Here is a 12200-nt window from a genome sequence, read left to right on the forward strand (position 1 = left end):
GTGTCAGTCAGCCATCCATGACTGGTGGCCGTATTGTGACGGTTGGTCACAGTGACCAATGACTATAATTGGGAGGATCAGTGAGCCCATAGATCCAAGCATGATTGTGAAGGACAGTGAGTGCCGGGAATAGTGAGGGGCAGTGAGTGATGAGGATTGTGAGGGGTGGTGAGTGACCGAGATGGTGAGGTTGGGATAGAATCACAGAATTTACAGTGCAGGAGACCATTCAGCCCATCGAGTCTGCACCGGCTCTTGGAAAGAGCGCCCTACTTCAGCCCCATGCCTCTACCCTATCTCCATCTCCACCCTATCCCTGTAACCCCACCTCATCTTTTGGACATTAGGGACAATTTAGGAATCCACCAATCCACCTAACCTGCACATCGTTGGACTTGTGGGAGAAAACCGGAGCACCCGGAGAAAACCCACGCAGACACGGGGAGAACGTGCAGAGTCTGCACAGTCACCCAAGCCGGGAATCAAACCTGAGACCCTGGTGCTGTGAGGCAGCAGTGTGGACCATTGTGCTACTGTGCTGCCCATAACAATGGTCAGGGAGAGGGTTAAAGTCAGTAGCCAGGATACAAACTACGTTGTGGAACCGAAGAAAACAGCTTTGATCTTTTCAACACTTAACTGGAGCAAATTTCTGCCCATTCAGTATTATGTGAGGGGTGGTGAGTGAATGGGATAGTGAGGGGGCAGTGAGTGACCCAGGATAGTGAGGGGCAGTGAGTGAACGGGATAGTGAGTGACCCGGGGCAGTGAGTGACTCGGGATAGTGAGGGGGTCAGTGAGTGACCCGGGATAGTGAGGGGGCAGTGAGTGACCCGGGATAGTGAGGGGGTCAGTGAGTGACCCGGGATAGTGAGGGGGCAGTGAGTGACCCGGGATAGTGAGGGAGCAGTGAATGACCCGGGATAGTGAGGGGGTCAGTGAGTGACACGGGGCAGTGAGTGACCAGAGCAGAGTGACCTGCGCAGTGAGGCTTCGCGCCTGGGTTCTGCCCCGCAGAAAGATGGCGGGGTTTCCGGCGCGGTCACGTGCTTCCGGCCGGTTGGCAGGGAGGGGGTGGGGGTGATGGTTAAAGATGGCGGCGCGGAACCAGGGCGAAGCCGGCGGTCAGGGTCACTGCCGGCTGCTGCTGGCCGTCCTCCTGAGCGCCCTGAGGAGCTCACTGGGCACGACGCACTGGGTTGTCACCGAGGACGGCAAGATTCAACAGCAGGTAGGAGGAGAAGGCTGGAGCGGAGAGAGGGCGGGAGACTGAAGGAGGGATGGGAGGAGGTTGGTGGAGTGGGGAGGGAGATGATGAGTGTTGTCCCCCCACCCCGGCGTGTCTCTTTCTCTCTCGGTCTGTCCCTGGCTGAGCTGCTGATCGACCAGTCCTTGCGGTGCTGTTTGCAATGTCATTTGTCCTGTCCTCCTCCTCCACCTTCACCCTCAGGGAGTTATTCCAGTGTGCCCAAGTTGCAAGTGACTCATAGTCTTCCTTAGGCCTTGCACTTTGGGGGGGGGGGGGGGGGGGGAAGCTGTGCCACCCACTTCTGGGTGTTGGCATGTGACTCACCAAGGCTTCTTCGCCAGCACCTTCCAAACCCTGGACATCGGCCACCGAGAAGGACAAGGGCAACGGATAAATGGGGCACCACCACCGTTGTAAGTTCCCCTTCCAAACCCCACACACATCCTGACTTGGAACTATGTCGCCGTTCCTTTACTGTCGCTGGAACTCCCTTCTGAACATCACTGTGGCTATGCCTACACCAGATGGACTGCAGCAGTTCAAGGTGGCTCACCACCATTTTCTCAATGGAAATTAGGTGAGTAATAAATATATCTGAGCCAGCGACGCCCAATTCACACGATCATTTAAAAAACAGTGTTTAGTGTAGATGGTTCTGAAAATGTGCGAAATTAAAGTTAGTGATTGCCTCCACATGCTTTGGTCGGCTGTGGTGCAGGGCTTTTTCCTATTATGTCTTCACTATGTACTCATCACCTTCATGTTATTTGTCCTGCAACAATTCACCATCGATCTGTTTGGAGATTCTGTAATGAAGCATAGCTTGTCCAGCTCAGTTAAAACTTTCGGAAGATGGTGTCCATGCTGTTAAGCCCAGCACGTTGATGGACCTTAATTGTGAATTTCGCCCTCCTGTCAAATTCTGACGATAGACGTCAGTTGTCTTTAGTGGAATTGTTCCAGAGCTTTTTTGTAGCTCCTATAGCAGACCCAGGGGGTACCAAATGTATAGCTGGGTTTTTAGTTTTGGAGAAATAACTTTGGAGCTTCAGCATTTGGACCAGTTTCTGTACCAATCGGAATTAAAACCCAACCTTCTGTCTGGTGAGGGTGTCTATTCTTTTCCCTCCCTGTTTAAAGGTTGTGACAGGAAGAGCGACATCGCTGCTGGTGAACTCTTTTCAGGTTCTGTAAGGTTATTCCAGTCCCAGACTGCGAGATTGCACGCCATTGTTCTTGTGGCTCTGGCAGGAGTTCAGTCAGCCTCGGAAATAATGTTCTTATTTTGAGAGATTTATTTATGTATACTTAGGATATGCTGGTTTGTTAAAAGACTTATGTATTTTTGTTTAGTATAAGTTTCAAAAGGAGAGATGGCTGTCTCACCTCGCCAATAATCATTCCTGGTGCGCACATTCGCTCTTTCGGGTAGTGCTGAAACGAGCAATGTGACAAACCAATATAACGAATAAAGCGAGCAACAACTTGTTGTTGGTACGTCAAATTGACTTATTATATTGGAGCTTGAAATGTAATTGTTTGAAGCTCAAGCTCTGAACTACTACGTGACTATTTGTTTGAAACTGTGCAATCCCCGTTTCCTTGGTTTTCAGTGGTTTATGCTAAAATCAGCAATTCACGCTTGTCAACATACACTGGATGGGTGAAAAGGGCACACATTTTTTGACTTGAGTTGTCCTAGGCGATGGCTGAACCTTTTGGATTCTGGCGATCAGAAATGTTTGTGTTCCTGCTTTCAAAAAACCATGATGAAATCATAGCTCTCAACTGTCATTGTGCATACACTGTGTAACAGTCACCAACTTTCCTGCCAAACTTTGTTGGTTTAAAAAGAAAATGAAATGCTGCGGTTGTGTATAGTTTGTTCAACAACATCTGGTTTGGAGGTGCTTCCATGCATTAATGTGGCCAAAACATGCATCGTAATACATGGTAGTCTTAACTGTATTAAATTGGCTTTACAAACATATACACAACATGCTGACTAAATGACTTTCAAGTAAAAATCCCTTTAACTTTTCTTTCACTATTTATGGCCTTGTACATTTTATATATTTTAGCTGAAGTATTAAAATGTGTGGACTGACCTTAACCTGATTGATGGTTGTATTGTTAAAATGATTGCTTTTGTGTGTGTAAATCAGATAAAGTGCATGTCCCACAAATGTTTGTATTTGTGTGAGGGTAAATGTTGCTGGTAGTGATTACAATGAAGTGTCATGCGTGGATGTCTTATAAGTCATTTGATGCTTTAATAATGAAGTATTTGGCTTTATTGTAACCAACTGACCTCAGAGTTACAAGTAGAGATTTAACAGCAGCAAAGTGTGTTGGAGAATTTCAGTTTATTTCCCAATGCCTTTCTGTTGAGACGTGATGTAGAATAGAAGAATGTCTTAGTACATTTAGGGGCTGGTTTAGCTCCTCCAGCTAAATCGCTGGCTTTTAAAGCAGACCAAGCAGGCCAGCAGCACGGTTCGATTCCCGTACCAGCCTCCCTGGACAGGCGCCGGAATGTGGCGACTAGGGGCTTTTCACAGTAACTTCATTGAAGCCTACTCGTGACAATAAGCGATTTTCATTTTTCATTTTCATGGAGCAGCATAAAAGTAGCAGGGTGGTTTTTGCTCCATTTTTCAATACGATTGTCTTCTTAAAGTAAATTTCTTCAGCATTTTTATGAACTGTTGAGTTGCACCGTAATTTTGAACATGTGCAATGGTTGAACATGTGCTGGTTTAGCACACTGAGCTAAATCGCTGGCTTTTAAAGCAGATCAAGGCAGGCCAGCAGCACGGTTCAATTCCCGAACCAGCCTCCCCGGACAGGCGCCGGAATGTGACGACTACGGGCTTTTAACAGTAACTTCATTTTGAAGCCTACTTGTGACAATAAGTGATTTTCATTTCATTTCATTTCAATTACTCCAATCTGATTGACATATAGAGCATTTTCAGACATTTCTGCCCCTGTTGATGTGGAAAATATCTTGGGTTGGTGATAAATTCATCGATCTGCATTCTGAAAAATGAAACCTATTATTGTTGTGGGAAATCTTCATCAATTTAAAAACTTAATTGAGTCTCCTTTTATTGGAATTGATGGTCCGAACGGGAGCACCTTTCGGTTGGTCTGTTGGTGGGATGAAATTCTCAGAGTCCGTTTGTGACCACGTGGTGTTGGTGTTGGGCTGATTTAGCTCAGTGGGCTAAATCGCTGGCTTTTAAAGCAGGCCAGCAGCACGGTTCGATTCCCGTATCACCCTCCCCGGACAGGCGCCGGAATGTGGCGAATAGGGGCTTTTCACAGTAACTTCATTGAAGCCTACTCGTGACAATAAGCGATTTTAAAATTTTTTTAAAAAACATTTTTTGATTTGATTTATTTTTGATTTGATTTATTGTCACATCAACCGAAGTACAGTGAAAAGTATTTTTCTGCGGCCAAGGAACATACACAGTATGTACATAGTGGACACAAGAATAATCAACAGAGAACATCAACAGTGGGCAGCACGGTAGCATTGTGGATAGCACAATCGCTTCACAGCTCCAGAGTCCCAGGTTTGATTCCAGCTTGGCTCTCTGTCTGGGCGTGGGTTTCCTCCGGGTGCTCCGGTTTCCTCCCACAGTCCAAAGATGTGCAGGTTAGGTGGATTGGACATGATAAATTGCCCTTAGTGTCCAAAATTGCCCTTAGTGTTGGGTGGGGTTACTGGGTTATGGGGATAGGGTGGAGGTGTTAACCTTGGGTAGGGTGCTCTTTCCAGGAGCCGGTGCAGACTCAATGGGCCGAATGGCCTCCTTCTGCACTGTAAATTCTTTAAAAAAAACATTGTCAAATGGTACATCGACAAAACAGTAAATGGTTACAATGCGGAACAAGGTGCCAAACAAAGCAAATACATGAGCAAGAGCAGCATAGGGTGTCGTGAATATTGTTCTTACAGGGAACAGATCAGTCCGAGGGGGGATCGTTGAGTCTTGTAGTTGTGGGGAAGAAGCTGTTCCTGTGTCTGGATGTGCGAGTCTTCAGACTTTTGTTTATTCGAAAAATGGCTATGTGCACAAGAGGAGAACCAGAAGCTGCTGCTGCCTTCAGCTCGCAAGTGTTTGTTCTGATTTTTACAGGAATTTCATGCATATATATTTTAGGTTCGTTCACAGTTACAGATAAGCATTGACGTCATCGATCAGTTTCATACACTACAATCTGATCAGTAGGTATCGATAGAGATGTTTCCTGAGTCCATTAATGGGAAACTGATTTATTCATACAATGGGTTTTACAAGTTATCAGATCATGTTCAGAATGTTCCCCTTAACCTGAAATAATGCTGTTAGTCCTTGATGAGGCATTAATGGGTTTGTATTCCCTGCTCTGGGTAGAACAATGAATCTCCTGCAGACAAGTTGGGGCCATAGTCTTGTGACGTGGCTTCCCCATTATTATAATATCCTGTAAAATGATTAAATTATCCTGAGTGCAGGTTTTCTTAAGGTTTCTGGCTGAACCAACAATGTAACCCTTTGTCTACCGGTTTTCCACTCCCCATGTGTTGCTTTTAACCTGGAGCATCTTTTTATTAATATATATTATTTTCTCGCTAACATGGTCTTTTTGATGTGGCGATGCCGGCGTTGGACTAGGGTGAGCACAGTAAGAAGTCTTACAACACCAAGTTAAAGTCCAACAGGTTTGTTTCAAACACAAGCTTTCGGAGCGCAGCTCCTTCCTCAGGTGAATGGAGAGGTATGTTCCAGAAACATTTATATAGACAAAGTCAGAGATGCTGGACAATGCTTGGCAAATGCTCGCATTCCAAGCATTGTCCAGCATCTCTGACTTTGTCTATATAAATGTTTCTGGAACATACCTCTCCATTCACCTGAGGAAGGAGCTGCGCTCCGAAAGCTCGTGTTTGAAACAAACCTGTTGGACTTTAACCTGGTGTTGTAAGACTCCTTACTGTGGTCTTTTTTGTAATAGATATAGAATTTACAGTGCAGAAGTAGGCCATTTGGCCCATCGAGTCTGCATCAATCCTTGGAAATGGTCCACACCTCCACCCCACACCTCCACCCTATCCCCGCAACCCCACCTAACCTTTTTATGGACACAAAGGAGCAATTTAGAATGGCCAATCCATCTAACCTGCACATCTTTGGACTGTGGGAGGAAACCAGAGCACCCGAAGGAAACCCACGCAGACACAGGGAGAACGTGCAGACTCTGCACAGAGAGTGACCCAAGCCTGGAATCAAACCTGGGACCCTGGAGCTGTGAAGCAACTGTGCTAACCACTGTGCTACCGTGCTGCCGTAATATTATCTGTAAGATAAGCAGCTTTATGATCTGTGATTGACTGATGACCTTGCAAACTCAAAAGTAAAGTGCATGCCTTGGCTATAACTTGAGCGCTGCAGGGGTAATTTACACCTTGATTGCTTGGGCGGTAACCCGCAGCAGTGAATCACTGTGCATTGTGGAATCACCTTCTTTTCATTCCACAATGAAATCAAAATCGACTGTATTCTAAAATTGATCAGCCATCTGTTTTGCCCGATTACCATGCAGGCAATACAGCTGAAATTGACTTTTTTTGCCTGTTCTTTCTGGTCATTATTAACAATTGCCCAATATATGAAACTATTAAGGACTGTTTGAAGTTGGAAGAAATCCAAAATCTTTGGTCTATATCTGCAAAGTTTAAACTGTTTTTGACCTCAATCAAAGCTGATGAACAGGTTGATTTTAGAAAATAATTTTGCATGATCGTCATGTTAGTAGATTGGTTTCCTTTTGTATGCTACTACAGATTTTTTCTTACAGACATCTTTCATTGTGAGATTTCAACTTTTTTTTGTAAATATTTTAATTTAACATTTTTAAATTTATGTACAAATACAAAAACATAACTAAAAAACAAGAACAGCCCCCAGCAGCTGACAGCGATTATCTCTTTAAAGTACATAACGCACAGTTGGCATCTTATCAAGTTTCCCATTTGACCACTTCAGTATGTATTTAACTTTTCCCAAATACAAACATTCTAGGAGGTCCCCCAGCCCCACCCAGGCACTGGGTGGAGAAGCTGACTTCCACTCCAGCAGAACTTGCCTACGAGCAATCAGCGAGGGAGCAATCAGCGAGGCAAAGGCTAAAACATCTGCAACTCCGACAGTTCTGACTCCCCAAATATGGCATCTAGGGCACCCGGCCCCAGCTTCCTGCCTGAGATCACCAGCATGGTGCTGAAGAAAGAGCACTAAAAGTCCATTGCTTAAGACATGCCCAGAACATACATCCATGATTCGCTGGGCCCCTCCCTCACCGCTCGCACTTCTACCTGACTCATTCTTGCCCTCGTTAAGTGTGCCCGATCCGCCACCCTCAATTGCCTGAGCCCGAGCTTCGCACATGACGACGTGGCATTCACTCTCCATAAGGCCTCACACCACACCCCCCTCCTCCACTTCAGCTCCTAGCTCCTCCTCCCATTTCATTGTAATGCATTCAAGCGAGGCTCCGCCTTCTGCCAGCAGCCTTTCATAGATACCCAAAGTTTTACCCTCCTCCAATCCGGCCCGTGACAGGAAAGACTTCCACAATTAACCAAATTATCTATGTTTTTGAATTGATTTTTCAGCCTCTCTCATTTAACGATTGAATTCTGATTACTTTCAGAAAATGTGCACTGCATATTTACAACGCATGACTATTTAAGTTTAACTGTAAGACGTGATTTTTTTTTATTCTTTGAGATGTGGGCATTGCTGGCAAGGCCGGCATTTGTTGTCCATCCCTAATTTGACCCGAGTTGCTGACAGGTCTGGAGTCACATGTAGGTCAGGTAAGGATGGCACTTTCCTTCCCTAAAGGGCATTAATTAACCTGATGTTTTTTAAAATATACACGATTGTTACGATGGTCCCTGTTACCGAGACTCACTTCAATTCCGGATTAATTAATTGAATTTAAATTCCGCACTCGCAGTTCTGATATGCAGTTGATTTGTATTAAATTCAGAGTTTGGAATTTTATGAATTACATTTTATAAATAGTTAGTCAGGAAAGATATAACCAGTGAGATAAAAATAGAGCTTTACGTGACAGGTTGTACATTAAATGAATATATGCAAAAGTCATGCAAAGTGTTATAACCCCTGCTGGCACCTACCATCTCCAGATTCTATCCTATGAAACACAAAGAAAAATGCTGGAAAATCGCAGCAGGCCCGAGAGAGAGAATAGAGCGCAGCTTTGGAGTCTGGATGGCTCTTCGTCAAGAGCTCCCTCTCTCTCTCCAACGATGCTGTCGGACCTGCTATCACTTTTCCAGCATTTTCTGTTTTTCTTGCCGATTCCAGCATCGGCAGTAATTTGCTTTTATACCATCTGATGAAACCCTGTCCTGATTTGAATACAGTGACTGATTTTTAACACCACTGTCAAATCTTATAAATATTGTTCAGTACATAAATGTGGTTATTTGCAATACCAGCGGTTTGAGCTTTCTAACCAATATAACTTTAGTTTCTTTTATACAGGAATGGCAAAAGTGAATTAGCCCACACCTTTTATAATAGAAAAAAAAAATAGAATGAATGTTTTAGTGTATTTAATTGAACTATCAATATTTACATAGCATTTCATAACTTCACTTCTTAATCTGGAAAGTATTGCATATCTTCATAATTTTAATTAAAGCCATGCCACAGTCACGTGAGTCCTGTGGACCACCTTAAACTGTATCAGGCTGAGCCTGCCGCATGACGAGGATGCATTAACTCTCCTCAGGCCCTCCTCCCATAACTTGGCCTCCAATTCCCCACCCAGCTCTTTTCCCACTTTCTCTTCACCTCCCCTGTCAGGGCTCCCTCCCACTCCATGAGCTCCTTACAGATCTGAGACCTTCCCCTCTCTTACCCTTGTTGTCGACACCTAAATTTAGCATTTTTAATGATAAGACATTGGTAATTTGTTTATTTTTTAAATTTGTTTTCATTCAAAATTTTTCAATAATTTTTACAAACCACTACAAAAAGAAAAACAACAAAAACAAAACATAGCAATAAAACAGAAAACAACTTAACCTTTTAACAATTTAAGAAAACAAGCGGGGGTATCTGCCCTTTACAAATGAAATCCATCCACCGCCCAAACCCCCCCCCCCCCCCCCCCCCCCCACACCCCGGTTTGCTGCTGCTGCTGACCTCCACCTAACGTTTCGTCACCACCTGGAGAACCCCTGCAAGGACCCTCGTAAGGCAAACTTTATCCTCTCCAAACTGAGAAACCCCGCCATGTCACTGACCCAAGCCTCTATGCTGGGGGTTTCGCGTCCCTCCACATTAACAAGAGCCTTCACCGGGCTACCAAGGAGGCAAAGGCCAGAACTCCGGCCTCTTTCGACTCCTGCACTCACGGATTGTCTGATACCCCAAATATCGCTATCCCCCAGCTCTGTTTTACCCGAGTGTCCAAGACCTTGGACATAGCCTTTGCGAAGCCTTTCCAAAATCCTGTAAGTGCCGGGCATGCTCAGAACATATGGGTGTGGTTTGCTAGGCTCCCTGAACACCTCGCACACCTGTCCTCCACCCCAAAGAACTTACTCATTCTCGCCACTGTCATATGCGCCCGGTGCACCACCTTAAACTGAATCAGGCTAAGCCTGGCGCAAGATGAGGAGGAATTGACCCTGCCCAGGGCGTCCGCCCACTGGCCCTCTCCCAGCTCCTCCTCCCACTTGCCCTTCAGCTCCTCCACCGGGGCCTCCTCCGCCTCCTGCAGCTCCCGATATATTTCCGATATCTTGCCATCCCCTACCCACACGCCCAAGACCACCCTGTCCTGTATCCTCCAGGCAGGCAGCAGCAGGAATTCCCCCGCCTGCTTTTTCATGAACGCCCGAACCTGCATGTACAGAAAGGTATTCCCCGGGGGTAGCCCAACCCCCCCCCCCCCCAATCTATTCTACCCAGAACGAACCTGTGATTATTCCATATCGGGGCCCAGACTGAAGCCCTTACCTCCCCCCTGTGCTGTCAGACATTGGTAATTTGAAGTGCATCAACCAGCCCCAAATTCATCTGTTAAGTCAGGATCTCGGTTTCATGGGATTTCCTGGGATTTTTGGCCTTCATGCAACCGTCAACAGAGGGTCCAAATAGAGAAAAAAAACATAACATTTTGTTTGGAAAAACCCAAGTTCTGCACACAGCAGTTGCTATGTTGGCGTTCCTGCACTGCTTTTAGTGGAAGCTAAATTGAAATGCATTCAATACTGCATGCCTGCATCGATTCTCAAACTTCTACAGATGTGGCATAGAGAGCATCCTATCTGGCTGCATCACAGCTTGGTATGGCAACTGCTCGGCCCAAGATCGCAGGAAACTGCAGAGTGTGGGGAACTCAGCCCAACGCACCACAAAAGCTTGCCATCCTCACATTGATTCTGTTGACACCTCCCGCTGTCTCAGGCAGGCAGACAACATTATCAGTGACCCCTCCCACCCAGTCTTTGCCTTCTTCCAGACTCTTCCATCAGGCAGAAGATACAGAAGTCTGAAGACCCACACATCCAGGCATAGGAACAGCTTCTTCCCCACAGTTACTAGACTTCTCAAACACTCTCCCTCGGACTGATCTGTTCCCTGTAAGAACACTATTCACAACGCCCTATGCTGCTCCCGCTCATGTATTTGCTTTGTTTGGCCCCTTGTTCCGCGCTGTAACCAATCACTGTTTGTCGATGTACCATTTGTCAATGTACTCTGTCGATTATTCTTTTTTGTCTACTAAGCATGTACTGTGTACGTTCCCTTGGCCGCAGAAGAGTACTTTTCACTGTACATGCGACATCAAATACTACGAGCTCTAGAGTATATTACACAAAGCAATGTGACACCAGAGGATTTAGGTGTGGTTTTACCCCTCGAAGCAGACAGCATACTCGAGGGGTAATGGCCCAAATTATGCAATTAGCAACGAAGGGCTGATGTTCATTGCTGTCATCAAGTCATGCTGTCCGCAGAGGGTGGGCAGGCTTCATAGCATTAGCACATTCTACAGTGCACCTGTGGCATCCAGAAACAAGAGCCTACAGTCTGAAGTTTGAAACTTTCTCACCAATAGCAAAGCAGGATGTAAAGTACCGGGAATGTCAACTATACTTAAATCATCCGCATGAAAAAAAATTTAACGTGGGATTAGGAGAGGTAGCACGGTGGCACTGTGGTTAGCACTGCTGCCTCATGGCGCTGAGGACCCGGGTGCGATCCTGCCCCCGGGTCACTGTCTGTGTGGAGTCAACACGTTCTCCCCGTGTCTGCGCGGGTCTCACACCCACAACCCAAAAAGGTGTGCAGGCAAGGTGAATTGGCCATGATAAATTGCCCCTTTATTGGAAAAAATGAATTGGGTGCTCTCAATTTATTTTTAAAAACATGGGATTATGAGAAAAACAAATGTTCGAACAAAAGTTTTAAAACTAAAGTTAAATTAATTTTTAAATATCCTGGGAGAATGAGACTCCAGCTTGTAAAAATTAGTTTTACAATGCCAGAGAGGTTGTTCAGTAATTATGACTTGATTTTCTCTTAGTCAATTGAACAAGGATAAATTTTCCATTTTTTTTAACAATGATTTTTTACAGCAGGCATAATGCTGAATATCTGAGATTCACAATGAACGAGTGATTTCTAAACATTTTATCTGTTAAGACTGCAACAGCGCACCCCGTGAGGAGCAGGCTATTGTTGACAGCAACTTTGAATTTTGCATTTAACTGCATGTGTGAATGACTAAAGTTGTGGTCAGCGTTATACAATAACAAGAGCAAGAGTGACAGCCTCACCCCGTTATGACTGCCCAAAATTCTAAGCCATTCAAGTCCCCTTGGTTGATGGTTATTCTGTATCTTTTA

General features: G+C 45.3%; 1 protein-coding gene across 4 annotated transcripts in view; it reads left to right on the top strand.

Moving 5' to 3' along the window:
• The first annotated feature begins 1055 nt into the window (after positions 1–1055).
• ttc17 (tetratricopeptide repeat domain 17) overlaps positions 1056–12200 on the top strand; it is a 107904-nt gene continuing 96759 nt past the window's right edge. For 2 of the 4 annotated variants that reach the window (XR_005461950.1, XM_038808275.1), the window contains exon 1: positions 1056–1231. Coding sequence is in view for 1 of the 4 variants with exons in the window: in XM_038808275.1 (XP_038664203.1) it covers positions 1094–1231 (138 nt within the window). In the remaining 3 variants the exon portion in view is untranslated. The remainder of the gene's footprint in view (positions 1232–12200) is intronic. The other 2 variants (XM_038808276.1, XM_038808278.1) reach the window with 2 other exon arrangements.

This window comes from Scyliorhinus canicula, chromosome 9 (genome assembly GCF_902713615.1).
Source record: "Scyliorhinus canicula chromosome 9, sScyCan1.1, whole genome shotgun sequence".
Lineage (NCBI taxonomy): Eukaryota > Metazoa > Chordata > Chondrichthyes > Carcharhiniformes > Scyliorhinidae > Scyliorhinus > Scyliorhinus canicula.